The sequence below is a fragment of the Anguilla rostrata genome, chromosome 17 (assembly GCF_018555375.3).
Source record: "Anguilla rostrata isolate EN2019 chromosome 17, ASM1855537v3, whole genome shotgun sequence".
Lineage (NCBI taxonomy): Eukaryota > Metazoa > Chordata > Actinopteri > Anguilliformes > Anguillidae > Anguilla > Anguilla rostrata.
The window spans coordinates 29027265-29055232 of record NC_057949.1 but is presented as its reverse complement, the minus strand read 5'-3'; the positions used below and the strand labels follow the sequence as shown (position 1 = coordinate 29055232).

The following is a 27968-nucleotide window of genomic DNA, read 5'->3' as shown; positions in this document are numbered from 1 at the left end:
AGGGGAGGCGGAGTATTTGGCCAAATTACATCATCCCTCATTTAAATAAATCTAATCCCACGCTGTGATTGGTTGCAGGCTGGAGAAACTCGAGCACTTTCTTTTTTTTCTAACAACTTCTCCCCCGCGCCTTGCCGTGATAATCCTTCTGCGACCATCCATCCGTGTAGGACGGTGTGCATTGACTACAGATCGTCGCCCTATGTGCGTGGTCGGGACACAAAGTGCTTGTGAGTAATTTTGTTCCTTGCAATTAATGGTACCGTGATATCGCTGTAGTTGTCCAGGCATAGCCAGCGTCTGCTAGTCCGGCGCTGCAGTCCGTTCCTTTGCCGGTGTTTCACAGATGCATATCTAACCATCCTCCTTACACCGAGGGTCGAGAAGGAACAGGGAAGACGCAGGTTTAATAGGCACGTAACTGTGTTACCCAACTGGTGGCCATTTAATCGGAGAAAAACTAAGTGGTAGCTAATATTTTATTAAATACAAGCCCCCTTTCCGCCAGTAATTTCCCCCTTTGTCTTGTAATACATGGCTAGCTGTATAGCTCATTGACGGTCGGTGCTGGGCTGGACAGTTTGAATAAGCTAATGCTAGCTCTGTAATCCAGCTAGTTAGCCAGCTGGCTAAATGTTCAAAACGGCTTTCGGATTTTCTTTCATTAATAAGGGAACAGCATACAGTTCTGTGGCAGGACTGATATCCAAGTTGCGTTGACATCAATCCAACGACGTCGCCAATTTCTTTAAAATATGTATTGCTTACAGCTACACGAGCAATATGTTTGCTCACCAAAAAAGCACAGAAATGCCTACATACTAGCCATAGAAGCCGTGTCATGCTAATAAGTCTCAACATTGAAATGCAAAGCACTCTTTGTATATCCGCCGGGGAGTGGGAGTGAAAAAATGAACGTGCTGCGCATTTAATATCGAGCTAGTTAGCTAGTTTTATAAGTTGGTGAGGAATTAGATTGTGGCATGATCGAAAAAAAGTAGGCGGGGTATTATGTAGACAGATAGTCCAGCTAAATACGAAGTTAGGTATCCAATTGGGCAGCTACAGGTTGAGAGCTGTTTAGATTTATTTTTTTGTTGTTTGTTTTGGAGAGGGAGAAAGTTGGCACATTTTTATCACTATTATTGTACATTTTTATTTGTTCATCTGTAGAAATGAGGGTGTGATGGGCGGTGGCTGCAGCTGATCAAGTTAATGGAGTTTTTTTTTTTTTTTTTGGATGCGCAGATATTTCTCTTGCTTTCAGTTTCCTATGTTGTCCCCGACCACATCATCGAGCAGTTTTCACAGATTGGTATTTAAACTGCGCTGTTTTAATTGTGATTGTCCTCATAGCTCGATCTCCTGAAAACTTTTTCCCATTTCCATCGTGCTCTTCAGCGCTTGGGCGAATCTCATTGTTCTTGGGAGAACGGGTGGACTGCATTGTGCAGTTCGGCTCGAGTGAGCTGCTTGCCTGGTGGCTAAATGGTTACTTTAGCGATTAAAAAAAAAACCGTTCAGTGTGCCTTGAATTGGCTTTGTTCATGACACTTATCGATTTTTTTGACAAGTTTAAATATTTCTTTCGGCAAAACCGCTGGAACGAGTCCATGCGTTTAAAACGACTAAGCAGTCAGCTTCACGGGACGGGCCTACCCGACCGGATGAAGGGGTTGATGTATATAGCTGGTACTCAAGACTGGTGCTGTGGTGCTGGTTCTATGGTTGAAACTCAAGACAACCTCCAGTACAGGCTATATTTGCGTGTAGTGTTGAACAAAGCTAATGCGTGCAGTTGGATTTGCAGCTAATCTGAAGCGCCCGCTGTTTTAGCCTGGCCCCCATACTGTGATAACAATGAGCCGTGTGGATCGGATAGCAATTAGAACGGGTATGGAGGTAATGAAAGAGGGGTCGATATTTTGAGATCATCTGTCAGGAGTTATTGATGTGTCTCAAAATTAAATCGCACCCCCAATCCCCACCCCATAGCGATTACATGCGATCGTTTTTCGGGATAGTCGGGGGCGGGTAACATTAGCCTAGTAGCTACAAAACCTTCGCCAGCCTTTTCCGTTAAACATGATTTGTTGCATTCCCAACTATGAGTTGTTACAGTCAAGCGAAGAACAGAGACGACATTTAGAATGACTAGGTGGCTATGGTGGACGTACAAAATGCAGTCCCGACATGTCAGTCTGGGTTCAGTTAAGTAGCCCAAGTTATGATACTGAAACTGCCGCATGCGCATTTTTTCTTACGTGCCACTTACCGAGACCCACGGGAAATCAATATAATGTACTACCCTTATGGACATTTATCGCTACACTTCGCTTGTGGTTAAGAGGAGCGCGGTAGACAAGCTTACGAGGCATTTCCCTAACGTGTTTTCTTCTTTATCATCAAATTATTTAAGTACTTGTAAGTTCCTGGTATGAATCTTTTTATAACTTCGAAAGCCCATGCTGCTATTGCCTTAATTGTTAAACGGATTCTAAAAAGGCATAAGTAAAATCCCCGATGGCGTTTGTTTAAAGATCTGTCTGCCCCGTGCCTCGCCTCGCCTCCCCTAGTCTAGCGCTGTAGTCTAGTCTGGAGGCGGATTCCCAGTCCTCGCTCAGTTGTCAGTATATTACTGTCTTCTGTCTAAATTCATTGTGTCGCCTTGTTTACGCGGTCCCCGGTTTGCACGTGCAGGGGGCACACTTGACGACGCAGCCGCCGGAGAAAAATATAGCGCGAGCTAGGCGTGCCCATTGTTCCCCCTTTCCAGCCCAGACAGCATCCGATGGCGAGGCAGCGTGTCTTCAGGGTGCACGTGGGCTGGGTCTGTAATGCATCTTCATTGCACAGCCCCTTGGAAAGGATTGGAGCTGGCCTCCAGACTGGAAGGTTCATGATCTGACCCCTGATTGGCTGTTGTGGTGTTGCCGTGTGCTTGAAGCGGTATTCCTCGTATTCAGTATCGGGGAACTCCTGTGTATGGAGGTTTTTCTCTCAGCTGGAAGAATTAAAGGTACACGTAGCTAAATTCACTGTAAATCACGCTTTTCCAGTCGAATGAGCAGCCGGTAGTAGTCTAAACTAGGCTTTTTAAACCAATTATTAGATTGGTTGATTGTCTGACAGCTGGGAAATCATACTGGAGTGCTAAATTCTCTAAATGTGGCCATCTGAAACCTAACATCTGCCTGTGGGCTTAAACAAAGGCTGAAGGTAATATGATAAACCAGGTCTGCTTTCTGAGCAGATCAACATCAGGGAAGCGCCTAATTGCTTGTTCTTATTTGCTGGAACTAGTTATGGGATCAGCTGTAAGGAACAGGAGTAAAAGCGGGGCCACCCAGGACCAGGCTTGGGAAGTGCTGCTCGAGATCAGAATCTCTAACCGGGATCACGTCCGCATACCACATATGCGAGTGCGTGTGTGAGAGTTTGTTTGTGAGTTTGTGTGTTGGTTCTTCGAATCGGTAATTGGTAAAAAATTGCTTGTGCAATTGTCCCCTGAAGCATGATGACATGGCAGAGCGTCTCTGTTCACTCCGGGGGGGTGTCTGTGCAGGATGTATTAAGCTGCACCCCCCCCCCCCTCCGGCTCGAGGGCACTCGAGGAGGTAAAGTGGTTATGGATTATGGATTATTGATGATGTCCTTCTCTGATTGCTGCTTGCTGTCAGAGTTTCCGGAAGGCTAATTCGCGAGTGCCGTGCGTTTGATAATTGGCCCGAATGGAGTTTCATAATGCATGAGGGAAGAGAACCTGAGAGCCTCTCTCTCTCTCTGTCTCTCTCTTCCTGACGACAGGTATTCAGAGAAATGAGGCATTCTGGGTAGTAGCTACGGTCACGTCAAGCCATTTTTACGGTTGTTCTTTTTTTCTAAAGTCTCCCAATAAATATGAAATGCATATTATGTTGAAGTGTACATCTGTTATGTACGCACACACATGCACGCACACAGACACAGACACACACACACACAGTGTTGAGTCTTGAAACTGGAAGCAGAAGTGACCCAGTTCTTCTCCAGAGCCCAGTGGCTACATGCAGGCAGATTTCTCAGCCTCCAGCTGGAATACTCAGTCTGACCCTGGAGGCCTGGACTGCCGCTGGGTTCTTTATTCTTCTCTGATCAGGCGCTGGGTTGGGGAGCAGGTGGGTGGGGTATCTGGGACTGGACTGGGTTAGACCTGGAGCAGGCATGGGTGGGGTATCTGGGGCTGGACTGGGTTAGACCTGGAACAGTGGACTGGGTTAGGCCTGGAACAGCAGGTGGGTGGAGCATCTGGCCATTTAACTGCATTAACTGATCAATGTAAGAAAATGTGTAAAAAGTGAAGCGGTGGTACCGCTGGGCTCAGTGGGCAGTTTTCGGCTTTTATGGCCAAGATCAGCCGCTTGCACCTCAATCGAAACCCTGAACGCAGTGGATTCCAAAATGGCAAAGGGTAGGAATAGTGCCTTTCTAACCTTTAAAAAAATGGGGGGTGGGGGCTGAATGTATGACTCAGGTTCAGCCAAAGTCCATGATACCCCCCACCCCCGCCCCCCGCTCCCTGAGTGCATTTTTGGCCGGTGTACTCTCCGGTTTTGTGTCTGTTTCCTGGTTGCTGGCGAGTCCGAAATTTGCATCCCCTCCTTGTCATCTGGCCGTCGCCGCGTCCTGTGACTGTCCCGCCTGAGATGGGGGCGGCCCGGCGGAACGGGTCGCTTGGAGGTTCCCCCGCGGCAGCTTCGGTCGCCTCGCTATTTTTTGTCGGTGCCGGTCTTCAGGAGCGCAGTTTGGCGGCATCGGCAGGGGCCTGCGGTGATCGCGGTGATGTTTTGGTTCCCTTTCACCCGCCCGTTCTCTGGGCTTTGAGTGCGTACTATTGAGTGTGCTACGCAGGATGAAAGTATGCAGTCAGGAAAGGTAGAGCACTCACACATTCTCTTCAGAATAAATGGAATCCGAATTATTATTCGCCCGCAAGACATCTTTCTGTATGGTGGCAGGTCTAACAAAAGTGCATAAAAAGTGACGAAAGATGTCCTAATTTTGGTCTGTGAGGGTGTACTGCGATGGCTGCTCCTGCGCTGTGGTGCATGCTGGTCCTGCGGCGTCCGGCTAGGCTCACAGGCGCAGGTTCAGCGATTGGGCTGGGTTGGAACTGATGGAGTTAGTTTCTCGCCTCGGGGTCGATCTGCAGAAAGGGAGTTCACGGGTTCAAATCCCATTTGCTGTGCCTCCGTCCTTGCGTTAAGAGCACCCCGCTTTCGTTTTGGCCGCCAGAACGGAGTGATTCACCCGCTGCGCAGTTCGCTCTGCCAGGGAGCGATGAAAATTGCCGTGGTGTAAAATATACAAATAAATAATAAACATCAAAGGGTTCCCATTTCACGCTCCCCTTCCAGGCGGCCGTGGGGTTCTCTCGTCGCCCGTCTCTCCCCTGCTGATTGGTCGTGAGCTCGGCGGTGGCGCTGGCGGTTGCTATGGCGTCTCGTTGCCAGCTGGCAGGCTCTGGCACTGGTTTGGGGGCGGAGATTGTTGTCATCGTCATGGTTGCGCTGTGCTGGTGATCCGACCTCTGTGAGCTTTATTTATTTTTATGATTAGTCTTTTAATTTTTTTGGCATTGCGTGCGTTGGCCGTAGTACGGTGGTTGTCACGGAAGGCCTTTTGTGTGTGTGTGTGTGTGTGTGTGTGTGTGTGTGTGTGCGCGTGTGTGTGTATGTATGTATTTGTGTGGGCTCGTGTGTGTGTATGTATGTATTTGTGTGGGCTCGTGTGTGTGTATGTATGTATTTGTGTGGGCGCTTGTGTGTGTGTGTATGGCGCTGTCCTGGCACTGTCACACAGTGCAGTTGGAGGTGGGCGTGCGAGCTGTAGAGTGTACTGCACGCGCTCGCTCTCCCAGGCCCGTTGGGGAGATCAGGTTCCCCCGCCCCGGTGACCCGGTAACCCAGTTAGCGCCGTGTGAGCGCGCGGGCGGGTCAGCCGGGCGCGGTGTCGCCGGAGGGGCCGGCGGGTGGCGAGGGACGGGTGGGGCGCGGCTCGCTCCTGTGCGTCGGCACCGTTTCTGCCCCCCCCCCCCCCAGCGAACGGGATGATGAGGGATTAGCATCAGTCTTTGTCCTGGGTTAATCAGGCCTGTCACGGGTTAATCCCTCTGTCCCTGTGGGCCCGTGCCTCCCCCAGGGCCGCCGCGGTGGGGGGGCGGGCATGGTGCCCGGGGGCGGAGTCAGGTGGGAGAGGCCAGCCTAGAACATTCTGTGGGTATAATGAGGGAGGGAGGGAGGGAGGGAGGGGTGGGGCATGGTGCCTGGGGGCGGGGCATGGTGGCTGAGGGGGTGGGGTTTTGGTGGAGAGAGGCCAGTCTAGAACATTCTGTGGGTATAATGGTGGCGGGGTCACTGGCTGCAGGAGAGCACTAGCGTGCATGGGGGGGTGTGTTTAGGGACTTTTGACAGGCGTTTGCTTTGTTAGCAGGTACTGCTATGGTTGCTCCGCACGGTCATAAGACACCCATCAGTTGTCGGGGCCAAGGTCAGTGTGGCTGGTCCTTGCTTATGATTGGCTAAGTGAGCAATAAAGAATGTTAGGTAACTATTTTTCTCCTCCAGATTTAATCCCAGATTATATACTGTCGTCCCCCGTCGCCACAGCGATGCGCTCTATCCTTCGAAGCTGTAAGCCGATATCCCTTCTCACCGGCCGTCAGCATCCGTCGGCCCTGCTCCTCCGTACCTCCTAAGGGGGGGGGTGGGGGGGCGTGAGGGTGAAGGCGACCACATGCTCTCCCCATAGCGCATTTCGTTTTTCCAACTGCAGTTCCTCGACTGGCCACAGTGGGCGCTGTCGCTCCCTGAAAGCGGTAAAAACCTGCCGTCTGCGTTAGCAGGACGACCCGACCCCCCGCCCGCCCCCCCCGCCCCCCCGCCCCGGCGAAGCTCAGCTTCTGCGTCGTGGTTTTCTAACTGTCCTGGTAAACCACGCCCTGTACGTGGCCCATGCCAAAATGCAGGAGAATCTTTACATTTGTGGCAGGAGCATGGCGAGGACTGTTGAGCTGAATGGCCTGTTCTCGTCATCATGTTTTATGTCTTATGCTTGATGTGATCGACGACCCCCCTACTCCACTCCCCAGGAATAAGCTCCACCAGCAGAGGAACGTCCTGTTCCTCTGTGTGCTGCCTCTAATGGGAATTTTAAAAGTGATGAGTGTTTTGTTTGTGCTGGCATCCCCTGGGGACTGTGCTGCCCCACCCTGCTCCTGGAGATCTCAGGTAGCTGGACTCGCGTGCTCTTCCTGCTCATGGCTGATTCTGTCTCACTTGTACAGGTGATTGAAACGCCCTCCATATTCTCTTGTCAGCTGAGGTTAGCATTGTAGCCTCCGTTAGCCTGTCAGCTACGTGTCCTGCTGCTTCTGTGGGATTTGCCCACCCCTGCTGCGGCCTTGTTTTTGTTACTGTTGGGGGTCACCGAGTCAGGGAGAGAGAGCGCCAGTCTGCACCCCCCCCACACCCCCCCCCCCCCCACCCGCAGTGGAATGTCATTGAGAATTTGTCAAGAGGAGGTTCCCTTTTTTGTTTATTGATTATTTATTTATTTTTAGGGTTGGTGGGGGTGGGGTGAGGGGGGGGCAATGGGGCGCTGTCCTACCCTTGTGCTGGCGGGAGTGTTGAGGAATGCGGTAAGCTCCTGATTTCCGATTTAGGAAATCCGTGGGGGGGCGGAGGGGTGATGCACAACACCCTGTCCAGCTGGACTCGGGCTGGTGTCATGCGCTTGGTCTGCACACCCCCCCACCCCCCACAAAGCCCCCCCCCCCCCCCAGGCAGGCAGGGCACCATAAACAATCCCGCTGAGCCCTGCTTTATAAACAGGCACTCTGGGAGGCCGGACCTCATCACAGACTGCAGGACTGCATAATGAGGACCTGACAATAGGGCTGGGGGGGGGGGCACATACCTCCCTCACCACACTGCCTCTGACCCACTTACCACAACAGCGCCATCACATTCACAATACATAATTACAATCATGGGAACTTAAAAAAAGGACAACTTCTATATATGATAAGAAAATATTAGCCATGTTATTTATAAATATTAGGGATATTACTCGATGTACAGGCTGTTCATATACAAAGAGATGCTTGTATGCAGGCCATGCTGATGAAGATGGTAATCATTGTTACATGCAGTATATTTATACTTTTTATTTGTTTATGTTGCTATGACTGTTTTGAGAAGAGCAGTTTTTTGAACACTGTCTGAAAGGCAAACCTGCCAGACACTTGCATTGAGTGGGCAGTGTTACTACTAGAGAGAGAATCCGGTTATGTGTTCCTTTAAAACTTTGATTTTAAAAGTAACAAAATGTCTGCCGTAGTCTTGGGTTTCCTCTGGGCCTCGAGTCGCTGTGAGAGCCTTGATTTAGTGGGGAAATTCTCGGCTGCAGTTTGTACGAAGAGCTCAAATGTACCAGATGTTCTGTCAGTTTGTGTGTGTGTGTGTTTTTTTCTTTCTTTTCTAGCATGTTAACCCTGTACAGTCAAAATCCAAAACTGTGGCATTCTGATGGATTGAGAGAAACTGGTTACAGTGTGAGAACAGAGTTTTGAACCACCTGAAAAACGTCTTGTTAACTTTTTTTTTTTTACATTTTAGACCTTAAACCAGTGGTCCTGACTTTAGACCTCAAACCCGGGTCCTGCAGAGCAGCGGGGTCTGCTGGCTCTGGCTGCTCCTCGGCGCTCGAGCAGCACAGCGGCTGGTCAGCTGACCCGGGTTTCAGTTTTCTGGTTTCTTGGGACTGAATCGGTTGTTGATTTTAAGGCGGAAACAAAAAAAAAAAGAAACCAGCCTCTCTGGCTGTCCGGGACCAGGAATGAACATGGCTGCCTTAAAACTGAGCTCTCCTTCCCGGCTTGGCAATAAAACCTTCTCACAAAGTTGCTGCCACGTCATGGCGATGTTATGGCGTTGACGGAACATTCCAGGAGCATTGCCAGAACGTTTTATGTTAGCTGGGTTGGATAGCGCTCTCATGGACACACTCAGCTCCTGAGGCCGCCCTGTGATTGGTTCATCGTCCAGACTGATGGAGTGAGTGCGTAAGTGGTGGCGGTGTGGTATAACGGTTCGGTCTTTGGTCACGTGACCCCAAAGGTCATGTGTTCAGCTCCCAGGGGCGGCACTATAGCTGTTCTCTATTATGAGTAAATGTCCAGCGTTTATAAATGGACTGTGTGTTAAAACTGAAAACAAGACCAGGTCAAAACCGAGTATATGGCTGGACCGAACCGGCCGACCAATGGTGTAACTTCATCACTCACTCAGTCAGTCACAGACATTTGCGTTTATAGGGCTGTTGCGGTCCTGCCGAACACAGGGGGAAGAGTAGGTGGGGTTTCTACACGGTTAAAAGCTGGAAGTTAAAGCGAGGAGCAGAGCGAGCGCCTTCACCCACGTTCAGCAGTAACGGGACGTTAGCGGGTCCGTTAGGAGCGGGGGCAGGACGGGGTGCGGCCCAAAGACCCCGCTCCGCCCCCGGTCCAGTTCCCTCTCGTCTGTCGCCTGCAGCGCCCCCCGCGCGGTGGACCGTAAATATCACCGACGGGTAAACAGGACGTACCGGCGCGTCTGTCACGCGCGAATATCACAGACGGGTAAACAGGACGTACCGGCGCGTCTGACACGGCGAATATCCCGACGGTCGACGCAGCGCGACGGTTGACACGGGGAAATCTCTGACGGTAAACGGCGCGGCGCGCCGTCAGAGCGAATTCACCGCGTCGCGTTGTCCTGTCACCGCGCGAAATCACCGACGAACAGCTGCTTCGCGCCTGACCAGTGACTATCACTCGCGACGGGCGGTTAGCCTGGGTTACGGCGAAACCGACGGTAACAGACGACGGCGCTCTGACCGAGAAATCTTGATCAGGCCGGGACGTTTGCAGATATTCGGAACGCCTCTCTGAACTCCGTGTTTTCCAGCGCTGCTGCAGTGAGCGGATCACCCTTCTGCGTTTGATCAGTCAGACCGTCCCGGCCAACGATGCGCCATCTTCTGACCTGACTGCAGCTTCTGCTCAGCACACAGTTAGCGGCTTAAATGCTCTGGGGAAATTAGATTTGTGCTCAAACATCAAGCAGGAGGTTTTTGTACTAAAATCTTAATTAAAGGATTTAATTTGATCGTTTTTATTTTGTTATTATTTATTTTGAAGTGATGATGAATCTGATCTGGGTCAGTATTCCGAGTGCTTCCTCATACTCGTCTTACTCGGTGTTGACGCTCCAGAAAACAGCCTTTTGCTCAGACAGCGCCCTCCTGCCACCCCCCCACCCCCCTCCCCGGCCAGTTTGTGACGCTATTGGGACATTGTGAACATAGCTGACATTCCCTGCCACACCTCCTCAACACCCCCATCCTAAATCCAATGATAGGGGACCTTTACACCCTGCTTATGTCTCTCTTTCTCTCTCTCTCTTTCTCGCTTTCTCTTTCTCCCCCCCCCCCCATCCTCTCAGAGTGTGTGATTGAGGCCACTCAGGCTGTCCAGACACCTTGTTTTTTTTTAAAATATCTTTTTTTTAATTATAGCTTAATAAAGTCATTTGTTTTCTGGAATGAAAATGAAGTGCTGCTCAGGGCTGTTGGGTGGGGGGCAGTGTAGTGTAATGGGTAAGGAACTGGGCTTGTAACCTGAAGGTTGCAGGTTCGGTTCCCAGGTCCCATGACTTGCATTTCTTCTGTATACGTACAGCTGTATAAATAGATACTGTGTAAAAGAAAAAATAAGTTGTCTAAGTTGCTCTGGATAAGAGTATCTGCCTAGTGGCAGTAATGTAATCTATTGCAGTGCAGTTCAGGAAATGAGTTTGAATTCAGTGCGAGGAGGGGGTGTGTGTGGGGGTGTTTGAGGGGCTGAATTCAAACGCTATTGAGCCCCTTTTGCCTAAGGCTGCACCCCCCCCCCCCAATCCCCCATGAGCAAGGGTGGGACGTTTGCAAGAAGTGTGCACATAACCGAAATCCCCACCCTTACCCCAACAGACAGGGACACCCCGGCACCCCGTGCCCTTGTCTGTATCCACCCCCTTTGCTCCCCCCTTGTGAATGGCTGCTGTGATACGCGCCCAGGCCGCGGGCGGAGTCGGGCCAGAGGAAGCCACAGGCAGGGCTTTGTCACGGCTCTGTCCTGTGGGGAGGACAGACCCCCCCCCAGGCACCGTCACGGTGGCGCATTAACGCAGGAGAAGCTCCTCTCTGAGCACCGCAGTGTGTTAGTGTACGAGGGGGTCGAGGGGATGGGGGGGCTGGGGGGGTCACAAGCTCTTAACGTGGCGTCACGCGGCCACTTCCTGCTCCCCGGGGGCAGGTTGCGTTTGGAACACTGCCTGTCTGTGTTTCCGTCCCAGAATCCCAGTTACCAAGAAGGGTCGGGGTTGGGGTCAGGTTTGGGGGTCGGGGTTGGGGTCAGGGTTGGGTTTGGGGTTTGGGGTTGGGAAGGGGGGGCGGAGCTTCAGTGTGGAGGTAGCAGTAGTGCCAGCGAGTTTCTGCGTGGGCGGGGTGGAGGTGGGCGATGTGCGGGGCGGTGCGATGAAACTGAGCGGCGTCGGGGAAAGCAGAACAGAACTCTGCGTGCCCCCACAGATCCCCAACCTGTTCCCCCCACACAGATCCCCAACCTGTTCCCCCCACACAGATCCCCAACCTGTTCCCCTCACACAGATCCCCAACCTGTTCCCCCCCACACAGATCCCCAACCTGTTCCCCCCCCCCACAGATCCCCAACCTGTTCCCCCTCACACTGATCCCCAACCTGTCCCCACACACTGATCCCAACCTCTCCCCACACAGATCCCCAACCTGTCCCCTCCCCACAGATCCCCAACCTGTCCCTCCCACACGATCCCCAACCTGTTCCCCCACACAGATCCCCAACCTGTTCCCTCTCACAGATCCCCAGCGTATTCCCCCACACAGATCCCCAGTGTCCCCCCCCCGTCCCCCCGATCCCCGATGGCTTCTGCGCGTCAGCGTCTCGTATGTTGGGTCTGCAGTGTGTTTGTTGTTAGGGGGACTCTGTGAGAGCAGGTGGCGTTTGAAGGTGCTGGTTAGCCTGTTAGCGGAGTAGCGCGTGACCGCGTCCGGCGCTCAGACGGGCCAGAGTCCCCCAGCGAGCGGGCATCCCGCCGGGCAGCGAGGTGGCGTCCCGCCAGGCAGGCGCGAGCCGCGGACACGCGCTGTGTTTGTTTACGGAGAGAGCGCCGCGGCGGGTGGCTAGCCGGGTGTGTTAGCGTCCCGCCGGCGCCTGAGGACCACGCCCGCTGGGCAGCCGCTAGGCGGGTCTGTCTGCTGTAGCGAGACCAGTCCTGTGCCTCTGTGTCCTGTTTGGTCGGGCGGTTTTAAAAAAATGATTAATCAGTTTGTATCTTTCCCTCCATTAAGGTCCGTCTGACATGATACAGCCTGGATACCCGAGTACCTGAGTAGAGGGCAAAGCATTTTTAGCCAGGCTGGCTAGCTTGGGGCAGGGTGGTGCAGGGCAGGGCGGGGCAGGGTGGTGCAGGGCCTGGTGAGGTGTGTGTGGTGTACTAGGGTGGGGCACGGTGGTGCAGGGCAGGGCGGGGCAGGCAGGTGAGGTGTGTGTGGTGTACTAGGGCAGGGCCAGGTGAGGTGTGTGTGGTGTACTAGGGTGGGGCACGGTGGTGCAGGGCAGGGCTGGGCGGGGCGGGCAGGTGAGGTGTGTGTGGGACCGTATTGCAGGTGAGGGTGTGTGGTGTACTAGGGTGGGGCTGGGTGGTGCAGGGCAGGGCCAGGTGAGGTGTGTGTGGTGTGCTCGTATTGCAGGTGCGGTGTGTGTGGTGTACTAGGGTGGGGCTGGGTGGTGCCGGGCGGTGCAGGGCAGGGCCAGGTGAGGTGTGTGTGGTGTGCTCGTATTGCACCTGCATGCTGTAGAAAGTGGTCCATTGTTGCTGTTCTTTGTGGTTTTTGGCCAGACCGGTTATTAGGGACTGACTGTGGGAAATGGGGGGACCAGCGCCTGGCTAACCCGTTAATCCACTGCAAGATTGAGTGTGTTGTCATGATGAGGAGTATGAGGGTAAGGCTGTTCCCTTTCAACACCCACGCGGCGCATAGCTTACTGCATTACCTCAGCGTTCTGGGTTTATGGCGGTATTAGGGGGCGGGATTAGGGGGTGGCGGGATTAGGGGTGTTATGACACCCCTATGGCAGCCGGGCCGGTGAGCTGGCGGATGTGGTGCGCGGCAGATTGGGCGGGCGGCCAGGGGGGTAATCCGGCAGACTGGGGTGTTAGCCGCGATAGCCACATTAGCTCCTCTCCCACCTCCTGCAGGGCTCAGCGCTAACATTTTTAAAATGAAGTGGCTGAAAAGTTTAGGAGCCACACCAACGCGTCCCAGTTAGTTGATGAGCTTCTAAATTGATTTTTCCAGTTGGCACACACGCTCCTAAAAGGGGGAGCAGCGGAGACCCCGTCCTGGCCTTTCGCCCGGGCGCTCTCACCCCTCAGTGCCGCACCTGGGAGGGCCGGAGCGGTCCCAGCGGTCCCAGGGGGGTAGACCTGGATCCAAAAAGCCGAATTTAAAACGAGTCCGTAAATCATATATGTATAATAAAAGCCTGTAGGGATGTCCTTTTTTTCCCTCCCTTTCTTTCTTTCTGTCTTTCTTTTCTCCTTTCCTTTCCTGCTGCGTCAGCAGTCGGTAGCTGGAGGGGGTTAGCTGAGCTGTTTGGCTTTGAGGAGGGGGGGGGGGAAGAAGGCTGTGGAGGGGGGAGGGGGGTGTAACCGAAACACCGCGTCCCCTGTTGGGACCGCCTGGAGGAGTGCCTCTCGCCCAGAGGGGACGTGTGGGTCGTTGGTTGAGATGTCAAACAAAAAAAAGGTGGGGGGCTTCTCTTCTCCGCCATTTTGTTTTTCCCTCCTCAAGGCAGTGGCACAGATGGCGTTTCTCTCCCTCCGTGGGTTTTGCCCAGATAACCTGGCAGATAGAGCAGAGAGGGGGCGCGTTGGGGGCCAAGGCCTGGCCGAGAGTTCGCTGTGTGGGGGTGGGGGGGGGTTAAAAAGCTGAGGAGAAGGGTCCAATCCCCCCCCCCATGTGCTGTGAAGTAGAACAGCCTCCAGCTCTCTGCTCCGACAGCAGTATGGATCTCTCTCTCTTTTTCTGTCTTTCCTCTCTCTCCCTCTCTCTCTCTCTCTCTCTCCTCTCTCAACCTCTGCCACTCTCTCTCTCCCCCTCTTTCTTTCTCCCTTTCTCCTCCCTCTCTCAACCTCTGCCTCTCTCTCTTTCTCTCCCCCTTTCTTTTTTTCTTCCTCTCTCTCCCTCCCTCTCAACCTCTGCCTATCTGTCCCCCCCTCTTCCTCTCTTTCTCCCTCTCTCTCTCCCCTCTCCCACTCCCTCTCTTCAGCTGCTTCAGCCATCTGCCTCTGACAGGAAGCAGATCTTGGGATGGACGGAGGAGGCGGAGGGGGGAAAGGCGGGGGGCAGAGAGAAGTGTGCGAACATCGACTGGAGTGGATAAAACAAGGGAGGGGAGGAGTGATGTTATTGGGGGAAAAGAAACTGAGGAGTAACGGAGATGAGGGGCCGAGGACATGTAGGTAATGGCGGCCAGCAGTCAACTCCGTTACCTACGTTCCCTTGCCCTGCCAATGTGTCTCCTAACTCCTATTGCCCATATTAGTGTCTGGAGTCAGGAGACAGAGGGCAGGGCCAGGCATTGTGGGTAATGTAGTTGGGAAGAAGGTTTTCTGTGTGAGCAGATGGGCCACAGGGTGTATGAAGGCTGTGAAACGACCTGCAGTGAAACTCCAGCAGGGTTTATAAACCTCTAGAGCTGGAGTCCGTTTGCCTTTTCAGTTTATGAAGTTCATTTCCATCCTTTTCCTGAATTCAGTGAATTCAAATGGAATTGAGCCCAAACCTGACACAGGTCAGGTCAGGTATCTGCACGCTGCTGAGCTTTAGCCAGGAAGTTCTCCCGCTGAGGCATCCAGAAACAGAAATGCCAAAAATGTTAGTCATGTTTAGAGCAACTTCAAGATGAGATGAATGTCATGTCACCTGAAAATGCACCTATCAGCATTCGCTCAACGAAGTAGGCACAAGATTACTTGAACTCGTTTTTTGAAGATGGTAAAACCGTATGAACGTTAACTAGCTCAAAAATCCGAAATGGCATTGACTGATTTATATCTGTAAAAATCGTGGCACGCCGGAAGGCTGTGATATCAGACGGGTGAAAATGTGCCCCTCAGGACAGCGGGAGGCTGTCGGCCCGGTAACAGACGGAGCGTTTTTATAGGACCCCCCAGCCGAGCCTCTTCTCCCATTGGCCTGTCTGTCCGCCGTCGTTTGGTGGTCAGCGCCCCGTGCCGTGCCAGGCGGGGTCTCCGTGACACGCCCAAACTGCACCGAGCTCCGAGCTCCCTCTGGGCTGTGTGTGGTTTTTCCCCCCCAACATTCTAAGTCAGTGTTCTAGAACTCCGCTGCCTTCAGTGTGCAGCAGTGATTGTGACATCACCGGCATCAGAATGTTCACCTAAGAGCATTCTAAAAAACACATACGTGACACCATGAAGGCGTTAGTTTGGTGGCGATGGGCAGGCCAGTGGCTTGCCTGCTCAGACGCCGGTCAGATTCTCAAGAGGGTGGCTTGTAACTTGGCGTGTGACGTATTTCGCACACCTCCGCTTGCCGCTCGCTCGCCCGCTCCCTGCTGTCCCGGTCTGTTTGATCCTCTGAGACCCGCCTTCACAGAGTCCACGGGACTGTGTGGATAATATGGGCTGAATCCTGAAAGTGCGGATCTGTCTCTCTAAACCGCTCCGCGTTCACCAGGCTCAGGTAAATAAACCTGGCCACTGAGTCCAGGGTTTAGCTGGATGTGATGCATACTGACTGATCTCAGGCCAGTTGGCAGTGATGGTTTAGCTGCTCTGGTCTGTGTGTTTGTTGATCGGTATATTACATAATCGCTGTGTGTCACACCATATGTAGAGAATGCAGCTAGTGTTCCCTGTGGGTTTTTTTGCATAGTGTTTGGACAGCAGTTTCTCTTCCTTTCTCAGTCCCAAACAAACCCTGTAGCTGTCCCCCCCCCCCCCCACACGTGTACCTCCCGTCTGCAGATGTGTCGGATGCACGTGTCCCCCTTCCCCCCCGCTTAGGAGCCCACCCATTTCACTTCCTTATATAACAGTAGAACACCCTCCCTAAAACATTGTCACTTCCTGTTCTTTAAGTTCCCAATTCCCATGGTGCATTGTGGGCCTCTAGCACTGTAACGCTTCCTGTATTGTGTTGAGTGTGTGACTGTGTGCAGTGCCCAGCGCTAACAGGGCTGTTCCTCCTCAGTGGGGCTGTTGTGCTTGTTGTGCTTGGGCCGGGGAGTTAGCTGTGGTACTGTAGTACGCTGGGCTGGTATCTGAGAAGTTGGGGAGCCGATATCCCAGGGTAGGGTACAGCTATAGTGCCTTGAGCAAAGCACTGAATCTGAATTGCTTTGGTAAGAAAGCGTGGGTGGCTGTGTAAATGAATAATGGCAATCTGTGGAGGAGGGAGATGTAATGTACTGACGGATGCTGACGTGACCTGGTTCTTCTTCTTCTTCTTCTGTGTCTGCAGCTCAGGTTGAGTGACAGCAGAGCGGGCGGAAGACTCCGGGCCCATCAGCGCAGAGCGCCGCCTCACAGAGCACGAGCCCGCGTCGGAGACCGGCGTCGCCTAGCACCGAGGGGAGATGAAGCCGGATGGGGTTGCCACGGCAACGATGGAGCCCATGGATTCAGGGGCGGAGCCTGTGACGGAGGCACCGCCCGCAGGGGAGGAGCCGGGGCAGGGCCCGCCCCCGTCGCAGCCGGGGGAGGAGGAGCAGTGCAGCCCGCAGGAGACGGCGCCCCCTGCAGCCAAGGCGGGGAATGGCGGTAAAGCCGGAGAGCTGAAGACCAAGGCGAAGGGACCCGCCAGAGCGAAGCCGGGAGCCGGCGCCGGCACCAAGACCGCCGCGGGGACCACCGGACCCGGCTCCCGGCCCGGCACCGCCCAGAGCCGCGCAGCCAACGGCGCTCCCAAGTCCCTGACCAACGGGATGGCGAAGAAGACCAGCGCCGCCGCCCCGGAGAGGAAAAAGACCACGCCCACCGCCGCGGCGCCGCCCAAGAGGCCGGTCGGCACCGCCGCCGCCGCCGCCACCAAGATGGCCGACAGGAAGCCCGCGGGAGGAGCCGCCGCCGCCAGGCCCGCCTCCTCCCCCGCGGCGACCAATGGGGCGAAGACGGGAGTCTCGCCGGCGAATAAGAAGCCGTCCGTGGGTCCGAGCGGCGACGCCAAGACGAAGCCCCGAGCGGCAGGTGAGTCAGACGCGGCCCGGCCCGCGCAGGAGCGTCCGCGGCGGGACTGAGGGGGGGGGGGGCCCGGGGGAACCGCGCTCCTCGCTCTTATCACAGGCTCCTTTCTGTCAGGCACACGGCTAGCTTCCCCTGCAGGAGGGTTCGGTCTCAGTCCAGACGCCCGTAATGCTGCTCAGAATGAGGCAGTGACAGTGGCTGAATTTGGACAGGCCGTCCCGTGCAGACGCGGGCCTGTGGGGGACGTGTGTGGGTTTGGCGTAGGGCTGGGTCATGTGGGGTACTCATTGTCTTTTTCTCTTTAATTATTCCTGTTACGGAAGTAAACATCCAAACTTTAAAGCCCGCTTGAAATGCTTCTGGGGGAAAAGGGGGTGTTGATGAGACAGCCAATCAGCAGCAGGGCCTCGCAGCTTCCGCATGATTGACAGGAACGCACCACACGATCGCGTGGAATCTGTACCACCACTTGGTGGCGCTGATTGTTACTGCATTTGATACTGTTTGTTGCGGAATGTCACCCAGCCTGGGTTTCTGTGCGTGATCTGAGTTCAGTTCAGGGCATTGTGGGTAGGAAAAAGACAATCCTTTCTCTTTTAAACGTTATGTCCCTCTCTCTCTCTCTCTTTCTTCTCATCCCCACTTTCTTCCTTCACACTTCTCTCTGCTTCATCTTTCCTTTTGTCACTCCTTCTCTTCTCTCGCTTTCCCTCGTTCCTCCACCCTCCTCCTCCTCGCTCCGTCAGGTCCTAGACCGGCCTCCTCCACGGCCCCCAAACCCGCCACCGCCGCTGCCGCCAAACCCGATAGGCCGGCCGTTTCCAAGACAACCAGGTGAGCACAAGCACTGGTGGGGCCATTTTGCGTCTTCAGATATCTTCCTGGGCATTGTGTCACATGTGTCTCTGAACGTCTCTGATTGGTTAATCTCTGCTTGCCGGCAGGAAGTGAACGGCGTATTAAAGTTATTAATTCCATGTCATTTGGCCACATGCTCAGAGCAAACCCTGCGGAAACAGGGACATATGACAATGTGGTGTTTTTCTCTTACACACACACACACACACGCGTACACACACACACACACACACGCATACACACACACACACTCGACACACACGCATACACACACACACACACACACACACACGCGTACACACACACACACACACACACACACACTCGCATACACACACACACACACACACACGCGCACACACACACACACACACACACACACACACACACTCGCACGCAGGGCTTTAAGAAGCACAGAAAAGTGGGCCAGAAGCTCGTGCCAACCCCACAGCGTTTATTTTGTGTGCTATATCGGGGAATTAGGATTTGTTCCGCACAATCAGGAGGTTTCTCAGTCCTGTTTTTGTCCCTCTTGCTCGGCGGCCTTGTGGACCAGCGCTTCTGCGAATCAGGTCAGATTATGCTCAAGTCCCTGAGTCACGCCACAGAGCTGGCGCTGTACTGAGCGTGCTCGGCCATGGCGGTTATCCCTGGGGGGGGTGGTGGCTCTCCCCCCCCCCCCCCCCAGGAAGGCCTTCCTCCTGCCCCGCCCAGCCCCTTGAGCTGGGTCATGCGTGTGATTGGCTGTGACAGTGATTTTAAATCTCTTTGTTGAGTTTGGGTTTTTTTCCTCGTTTGAGCTGAAAAGAAGCACAGGCCGTGTTCTGTGAAGTGCTCCCACGAACACGCTACACGCACTATATACACGCTACACACGCTGTATACACGCTACACACACTGTATACACGCTACACACGCTACACGCACTGTATACACGCTGCACACGCTACACGCACTGTATACACGCTGCACGCACACTACACACGCTACACACACTGTACACACGCTACACGCACTGTATACACGCTACACACGCTGTATACGTGCTACACGCACTGTAAACACGCTACACGCACTGTATATACGCTACACACGCTGTATACGTGCTACACGCACTGTACACGCTACGCACGTAGTACACGACACACGCTGACTTACACGCACTGTATACATGCTACACGCATGCTACACGCACACTACACACGCTACACGCACTGTAAACACGCTACACAAGCTACACGCACTGTATACTCACCACACACATGCTACACACACTGTACACACACTATACACACTGTACACGTACACACATGCACACATGGACACACATACTCAGTCCCTACATACACTTGCACTACACATTCATACGCTACACACACACATGCATGTGTTCGCACGCCCACGCATAAAAAATGGATGATGGGGATGAATCATCTCTGTACACAGGGATTCCTGGACTCCCCTTATGAATATTAATAAGAGATGCATCTCCAGATTTTGCAGAATTAGCCAACACTTTTTTTGATCCAGGTAGTAAATTAGTGGTCTCATGGGAGAATTTAATGACCAACTGTTTGGTCTCATCCAGTCTTATATACATGCTGTGCTGTAGAGGCATTTGGGAGTACACTTTATATTGTGCCTGTGTGTGTGTGTGTGTGTGTATGCATGCATGTGTGTGTATGTGGCAAAGCTTCCTGGGCATGATGTGTTGGTTTGTCTGGGTTCAGAACATTAGTTGGAGACGTGTTGGACTTCATGACGATGTTATTAGCGAGACAGACTGCTCTGTGTGTGTGTGTGTGTGTGTGTGTGTTTATATGGTGAGTGGTGTGTGATGAGTCATGTGCATCCTCTTGAGGAAGGTACACAATTTAAACAGTCTGTTATACTTACTGTGAGCATGTTTACAAGTGTGTGTGTGAGTGCCTGTGTGTGTGTGTGTGTGTGTGTGTGTGTGTGTGTGTGTAAGAATATCACTGGTGTTTTAAAAAAAAAATGATTTGGCTCAGCACAGGAAACATGATTTGGCTCAGCACAGGGCAGGAATTTGTGAGTGTCGTCGTTGGTGGTCGCCCTGAACGCCTGCCTGGCTTCCTCGACCAAACAGCTTCCGCAGAACCGTATTGGGTTTGACAGCTTCCTGTGGCCCCACGCGTGTGACCCGTCCCTCTGACAGCAGGGTCACGTCTCCACGGCCTGGCGGAGGGTTCCGGGCCCTCTGGGCCGTTTCCGTCGGCCCGATCGCTTCCGTCTGCCCCGGCCCCCCAGGTGCTGAAATGGGGCAAAAGGAAACGTCACCACCGGGCGTCTCCCCCTCTGAGGCCGCGTTGGGTACTGGGGGGAGCAGATCGACTCTCACCCCCCCCCCCCCTTCCCCTTCCCCTTCATAATGAGAAATGAACCGGATCGGGGCTCTTGTGCGACCTGTGTTCGCCCTTGGAGTAAGAGAACGATGCGTAGCGCTGAACCCCGTTAGCGTAGCGCTGAATCCCGTTAGCGTAGCTCTGAATCCCGTTAGCGTATCGCTGAATCCCGTTAGCGTAGCGCTGAATCCCGTTAGCGCAGCGCTGAATTCCGTTAGCGTAGCGCTGAATCCCGTTAGCGTAGCGCTGAATCCCGTTAGCGTAGCGCTGAATCCGTTAGCGTATCGCTGAATCCCGTTAGCGTAGCGCTGAATCCGTTAGCGTATCGCTGAATCCCGTTAGCGTAGCGCTGAATCCGTTAGCGTAGCGCTGAATCCGTTAGCGTAGCGCTGAATCCGTTAGCGCAGCGCTGAATCCCGTTAGCGTAGCGCTGAATCCCGTTAGCGTAGCGCTGAATCCCGTTAGCGTATCGCTGAATCCCGTTAGCGTAGCGCTGAATCCGTTAGCGTAGCGCTGAATCCGTTAGCGTAGCGCTGAATCCCGTTAGCGTATCGCTGAATCCCGTTAGCGTAGCGCTGAATCCGTTAGCGTATCGCTGAATCCCGTTAGCGTAGCGCTGAATCCCGTTAGCGTAGCGCTGAATCCCGTTAGCGTAGCGCTGAATCCCGTTAGCATAGCGCTGAATCCCGTTAGCGTAGCGCTGAATCCCGTTAGCGTAGCGCTGAATCCCGTTAGCGTAGCGCTGAATCCGTTAGCGTATCGCTGAATCCCGTTGGCATAGCGCTGAATCCCGTTGGCATAGCGCTGAATCCCGTTAGCGCAGCGCTGAATCCCGTTAGCATAGCGCTGAATCCCGTTAGCGCAGCGCTGAATCCCGTTAGCGCAGCGCTGAATCCCGTTAGCGCAGCGCTGAATCCCGTTAGCGTAGCGCTGAATCCCGTTAGCGCAGCACTGAATCTCTTTAGCGTAGCGCTGAATCCCGTTAGCGTAGCGCTGAATCCCGTTAGCGTAACGCTGAATCCCGTTAACGTAGCGCCGCTTCCCGTTTGATTGAAAGTGCGTCTGGATCTGAATCGCGCGGGGTGGCGCCTGTGTGTTCATCGCTGCAAAATGGCCGACTCTTCTTGCATTATTCAACAGGTCAGTTCTTCTAACCCCAGTGGACATTTACATTAGATGCTGATCTCTAATTATACTGTAATAATTTTAAACGGTCTGAGAGGGTTTGAAAATAATTTTTTTTTTTTAAAACCCCGTAGGCGACTTGATGAGCTTGAGCGATTTGTGCGCCTGATCGCATCTCCGAAGGCCTGAGTTGCCCAGTTTTTCAGCTTCAGTGCACTTCCAGAGCAGGAAGTGACATTTGTGCTTCCCCCCCCACTCCATCGCAGATCCATTTCTGGCAACTGGGCCTACGGCACTGTATTACAGCAGAATCTACAAATCTAGTGTAATATCCCATTTTTATACATTTTATTCTATGCACCATAGATATCACGGACCTAACTAGACTGTGCTGAGCGTCGAGTGCGAGACGTCGCACGGACGCTTGGCCCCGGTTACTCCGACGACCCTCGGCCGACCCCAGATCGGCCAATCGGGCGAAGCACGCCTCATTACCCTGTAACTGATCGGCTGGGCCTCAGCGTGGGGGGGTCACTGAGCCGCCGGTTCGACGCGTCTCTGGTGGAAATAAGAGCTCTTTGCTCGATCCGCTACATGAACACGCTGTGCGGTAACCCTTACCTACTGTAACCGTGACAGCGTGATACGTTACCGTGCGTCTGTAGTTCCCTCTCTTCCCCTCCCCCCCTAGCGTTATGTGAACTCTCTTTCCCATAATCCAGTGCTCTAGCTGGTGTGGGGACAGTGAGGATGGAGGGATTAATCGGGGGTAATCGGATGAGTTGTGCCGCTCGCCCACCTCCCCCCTCCCGTTAGTGTTTCACAGTGCCCCCTTAATTAAGACGCGCTGTCAAGTTCAGGGATACCCGCAGCTGTGACATTCCTGAGGGGGGGGGGGGGCTTCTCCCCCAGCGCCTTCTCTCTGACTTATCTCTCCTTTTTTTTTTTTTCTTTCCCTCTCTGTGCTCGGTCTGATACCGGTCTGTAGTGTGCGTGTGTGAGTGTGTGTGTTTTGTACATAGTCTTGTGTGTCAGTGGTTTCCTGTGTTCTCCATTTAACCCTCTGTACAGTGTAGATTAAGGGAGTCACACTAACGTACTTCCTGAGTGTATGTAGGTTACCATGCGCAGGCTTCACAAAGGACACACACGCGAATGCAAACAAACACACTCTCTCGCTCCGATACGCACACACACACACACACACACACACAGACACACACACACACACACACACACACACACACACGCAGTGTCTCCAGATGCACATTGGCTCTGGCTTTCTGAAAAGGTCGGTTGACGTGACTGAACGCTGCTCCTCGAATGCTCTCAGGGCACAGCCTAATGCAGCGTTACACCACCACAACCAGGGCGTGGCCTGGGTTTGGGTCCTGTCCCATCGCTCGGAGAACAGATCTTTTAACCCCTCCCCCCCCCCCCCCTTCCAGGCCGGCCTCTGCCGCCCCAGCGACTCGCCCCACGTCCACGTCGACCGCAGCGAAGACCGCGCCTTCGGCCAGACCGCCCAGCTCCAGACCGGGGGCCACAGCGCCCTCTGCAGGCCGAGCCGCAGCAGCACAGCCCGCCAAGCCCGCCACTCCTGCAAAGAAAGGTATCCTGTCCTCCTTCGGTCCTGTCGTCATGACAACGCATCGCCATCCGTCCGCTTTCTTACACCGCTTATTCCTGGTCAGGGGCAGGGGGTCGGGGCATATCCCAGCATGCAGTGGGTGAAAGGCAGGAACACGCCCTGAAAAGGTTGCCAGTCCATCACAGGGCACACGCAGGCAATTAAGGCTACCTTTACACCACAGGACTTGACGAACAGTTCAGATTTTTTGCCTATGTTCTGTTTTTAACCACCTGTTTACATTTACATCTAAGTGACCCATGTCCCAGTTTACTCTTGAAACACCCGCACGCGTACGCAATGTTTTGGTTACCGATATGAAAGTAAATAACCACACCGCCACGGCCATATTGCCATCTGTAATGGTCACAAAACGAGACAGAAATAGCAGGTCATTGGTCGATACCGACTCGTAGAGCACAAGGCTTCGTCCAATGGCCTGAGCCTTTGTCCCCCATTTAACTTTTTTTAAAAATTTGACATTACCAGCAGAGAGTGGTTGTGTGTGTAATGACGTTACATGTCATTCTAGTGCAGAAGAAGTCTGAGAATAACGCATTTTGAATGACGTGCGAATCACAATGACCAGGAAATTGCAATCTGTGCGTTTGTATGACAGGTCAGATCAGCAGATCACAGATTCCTATCGGATTTATTTCCACATGTGAATGTGGCCCAAAACGGATCTGAAAATATCCGGTATCCTCTCACTATGAGGAGACTGTGCTGTCACAGCACCACCGTGCCCAAGCTAGAGTGTAAGTTTACACAGGCTGTGAGGAGACTGTGCTGTGCACTGAGTTAGTGTGTAAGTTTACACAGGCTGTGAGGAGACTGTGCTGTGCACTGAGTTAGTGTGTAAGTTTGCCCAGGTGATGCTCTGCGTTTGTCTGTCAGTCAGGGTGTGGTTTCAGTCAGGGTGTGGTTTCAGCATGTTCTCTCACGCCTGTGTGTGGTGCGTTTGCCCGTTGTAGATGTCAGCAAGCCGACCACACCGGCCGCCAAGAAGCCGTCGGCCACGCCCACCCGCCCGTCTCCCGCCAAGGCGTCCAAACCCGAGACCCCCAAAGCCGCCACGCCCGCCAAGCTAGACTCCGCCCCCAAGAAGCCCGCGGCCGGCGGGAAGGCCGGCGACGCCAAGCCGGGCCGGAAGCCGGAGGCCAAGGCCGCGCCGGTGCGGGAGGTCACCGCTAGTCCCCGCGCGGCGGGCACCAAGCCCAGCGCCGGCAAGGCTGGCACCCCCACCGCCAAGAAGGCCGTGGGCAGCAGCACCCCCATGCCCGTGAAGCGTGCCCCCAAAGCCGCCAAGGAGGCCCCAGAGAAGGAGGCACCGGAGAAAGAGGTCCCAGGGAAGGAGGTCCCAGGGACGGAGGCCCCGGAGAAGGAGGTCCCAGGGAAGGAGGTCCCAGGGACGGAGGCCCCGGAGAAGGAGGTCCCAGGGAAGGAGGTTCCAGGGAAGGAGGCCCCTGAGGGTCTGTTGGGCGTCCTGGCTGGAGCTGGAGCTGCCATCGCCGCCGTAGCCACCGCCATGGTGGCAGCCGAACCGCCTGCGCAGACGGCCGTGAGCCCGCTTTCCCAGGAGGCCCCGCCCACCGGACTCCTCGCCGACATCGGTGACTTCCCCTCAGCCCCGCCGCTCGCTGACGACGTCCCCCTCGTGGATCTGGCCGCCATTTCCGCACCTGTCCTGGGCACCACCGTTCTGTCCCCGCCGTCCTCTCCGCACGGGCCCACGCTCGCACCCCTGAGGAGCCCTGCGTCCCGCGACCCCAGCCCTCCAGCAGGGGGTGGCGATGAGCCCGCAAACAAGAGGGCCGAGATGTGGGCGGAGCCGCAGGTGTCCACGCCCACAGGCGACCTCGCCCTTGGCCACGCGCTCCAATCCCTGGCCCAGGAGCGGGAGGAGGCCGTCGAGAAGGCGGACGAGGAGATCAACGAGGACGACGAGGACGAGGAAGAGGAGGAGCGGGAGAGCAGCCAGCCGGTGTCGGTGTCGGAGATGAGCGGGACGCAGCCCACGGACGAGTCGCGGGCGGGGTCGGCGGGCCTGGCGGGCTCGGCCTGGCGGGGGGGGGCCCTGATGTCGGAGCTGGACTCTGAGGACGTGAGCGGCAGCCAGCAGGGGGCGTCGGAGATGAGCGCGCCCGGCCTGCTGGAGGGCACCGAGAGCACGGACGACCTGGGCGACGCCAGCCTGAAGGGCGCCGAGGGCGACGGCGCGTCCGCCAGCTCGCCCGACATCGAGACCGTGCCCGAGATCCCCGCCAACGAGGACGAGGAGGAGGAGGACGAAGAGGAGGAGGAGGAGGAGGACCGCGTGTACGACATGGACGTGAGCTCGGAGCGGGCCGAGGACCCCCGCAGGAGCCAGCGGGAGCAGGAGGCCGAGGAGGAGGAGGACGACGAAGACGTGGAGATGGCGAGCGAGGGCGTGACGGAGAGCGGGCTGGAGAGCTATGGCAACGCCGACGAGGACGACTTCGCCGACGAGGACCGGCTGGACAACCTGAACCGCGCCGCCGCGGGCCCCCCCATCCCGCCGGCCGGGCCCTGGGCCGCGCACGCCGCCAACCCCTTCGCCGACCCCTGGGCCCCGCCCCCACAGCTAAGCCCCGCCCACCCCATCAGCCCCCTGCCCGACCGCTGGGCCGTCAATCCCGGGATCCCCACGCCCCCCTCCCAGGCCTGGCTGGACCTGGGCTCCGCCCCCCTCCTCCCTGAGGCTGCCGAGCCCCTCCCCCATGCCGCCGCCTCCCCGCCGGCGCGGTCCCCGCCCCCGCTGCCCCCGCCGGCCGTGGGCATGTCGCAGTCGAGCACGCTGAGCGGGCGGGAGCTGGGCGCGCGCAGCAGCAGCGAGACCAGCACGCCTGAGGAGCTGCGCGGGTACGACAGCAGCTCGGGGGTGGAGTCCCGCTCCGAGGGCAAGCAGGACACGCCCGTGCCCCCCGCCCCGCCCCCGCCCGACGCCGACCAGGACCTGGGCATCCACCTGGAGCGCGGCGAGGAAGAGGAGGAGGCCGAGACCCTGCCCGCCGACGAGGTCCTGGGGGGCCCGCCCACCGCCCCCGCCTCGGGCACGCCCTCGCCGTCCGACTCCGGCGACGAGGCGGGCAGCGACACGGAGGGCGAGATGCAGATCAACCAGCCGGGGGCGGGGCCGGGGCGGGGCCTGTCTGCGCTGGAGGAGCGGGAGGAGGCGGGGCAGCCGCGCACGGGCGGCAGGGCCGGGGAGGAGGAGGAGGAGGAGGAAGAGGACGGCGGGGGGGCCACCCCGCAGTCGGCCAACTCGGCGGCGTCCTACGTGTTCGACATCACCAGCACCTCCAACAACTCCAAGAGCTCCGCCCGCAGCCCCGGCATCTTCTCCCTGGAGAACGAGGACCAGCTGCCCGAGGAGGCCAAGGACCCCGCCCTCATCGCGGCGCTGACCCTGCCCCCCGCCGCCGCCGCCGCGCCCGTGCACCTGCTGCCGCTCGACGACCAGCGCGGCGGGGGGGCGGAGCCCGGCGACCCCGCCCACCCCGAGCCCCAGCCGCCGTACTACTCCGCCATTTGCGATAAGACTGATAGCTTTCTGCCAGGTAACGTATAGTCCCGCCCACGCTCGTTTAAGGCCCCGCCCCCCCGGCCCCGCCCCGGCCCCGCCCCGAACCCAACCCAGACCTGCCCTGTGTCGGTTCCTTTCTTCTCTGGATGTAGGAGGGGCAGGTGGGGTTGGCGAGTTGGGGTGGGGTGGGGTTGGGTCGACGTTAGAAAGTAGGCAAGGTGAATGTAGAGAAGGAGGAAAGGAAAAGAAAAGAAAAAAGATGAAAGGAAAGGGAGAAAAAAGAAAATGAAAAAAAAAAACTACGCTGTAGGTGTGTCGTTGCCTCCGCCCTCTGTGATAACACTATTACATCATCATGATTATGAGCGTATGACTTAAACTCCTGTACGTACCGTAGCTACTACCATTTACCACTTAGAATCGTTTTTATTATTTACATTTTAACACTGCTTTATTCATCGGTCCCAAAAAACTGGCGTGAAGATTGACTGCTCGATTAAAGAGGAAAGAAACAAAAAAAGCTCTTAAAATGAAAAAAAAAAAGAACAAAAAAAGAAAAAAACATTTGGATGGACTCTTACCTCTGTGTATTTATCCCACTGTTTTTACCGAACAAATGTTAATGGACTTTTTTGTATGTTTTATTTTTGTCCTGTCATTGGCTTGTTCAGACCCTTGTCGCCCTCCCTAAGTTCCCGCACACAGCCTCTCCCTCCCCCCGAAGATAGGCTTAGACCCACCCCCCCTTCCCTTTTTAATTTCTGCCGCCATTTTAGCTTCAAATAAAGAGTAGATATCTAACGTGCTGTTTTTTTTTCTTCTCCCAGACGCATATTTATTGCGGTGGGTTTTTTTGGAGGGAGTTGAATTGCAAGTCTTGGGTTTCTTAGTGAATCACAGTTGATGTGGAGAGTTTGCACAGTTACTTGTCTTATCCTTTAACAGTATGCATTGCTCATAATAATAATAATAACAATAATAATAACAGTAGTATGAATGGTCATCACTTACAAAAAAAAAAAAGTGTTTTTTTTTCCCTCCAAAATTACATTAAACATCATTTCAACGTG

General features: G+C 54.9%; 1 protein-coding gene across 4 annotated transcripts; it reads left to right on the top strand.

Moving 5' to 3' along the window:
• Nucleotides 1-70: 70 nt before the first annotated feature.
• Nucleotides 71-27968, top strand: LOC135243120 (nascent polypeptide-associated complex subunit alpha, muscle-specific form-like). 4 transcript variants are annotated; one of them, XM_064314683.1, is made up of 7 exons: nt 71-230; nt 16651-17375; nt 18119-18206; nt 23170-23333; nt 24326-24663; nt 24724-24753; nt 24784-27968. In XM_064314683.1, exons 2-7 carry the CDS (start codon nt 16766-16768, stop codon nt 26941-26943), a joined length of 3390 nt encoding a protein of 1129 aa, XP_064170753.1. In that variant the 5' UTR covers nt 71-230; nt 16651-16765; the 3' UTR covers nt 26944-27968. The 4 variants fall into 4 exon arrangements, with proteins under 4 accessions (XP_064170753.1, XP_064170752.1, XP_064170751.1 ...); XM_064314682.1 differs by having other exon boundaries at nt 24724-27968; XM_064314681.1 differs by having other exon boundaries at nt 24326-24753.

Bases quoted from the DNA above. Each gene is read 5' to 3' on its own strand.
- LOC135243120 (XM_064314679.1), top strand. From the start codon at position 16,766: ATGAAGCCGGATGGGGTTGCCACGGCAACGATGGAGCCCATGGATTCA. The intron at 17,376-18,118 runs GTGAGTCAGACG...TCGCTCCGTCAG, and splicing joins GACGAAGCCCCGAGCGGCAG to GTCCTAGACCGGCCTCCTCC. The intron at 18,207-23,169 runs GTGAGCACAAGC...CCCCCCTTCCAG, and splicing joins GCCGTTTCCAAGACAACCAG to GCCGGCCTCTGCCGCCCCAG.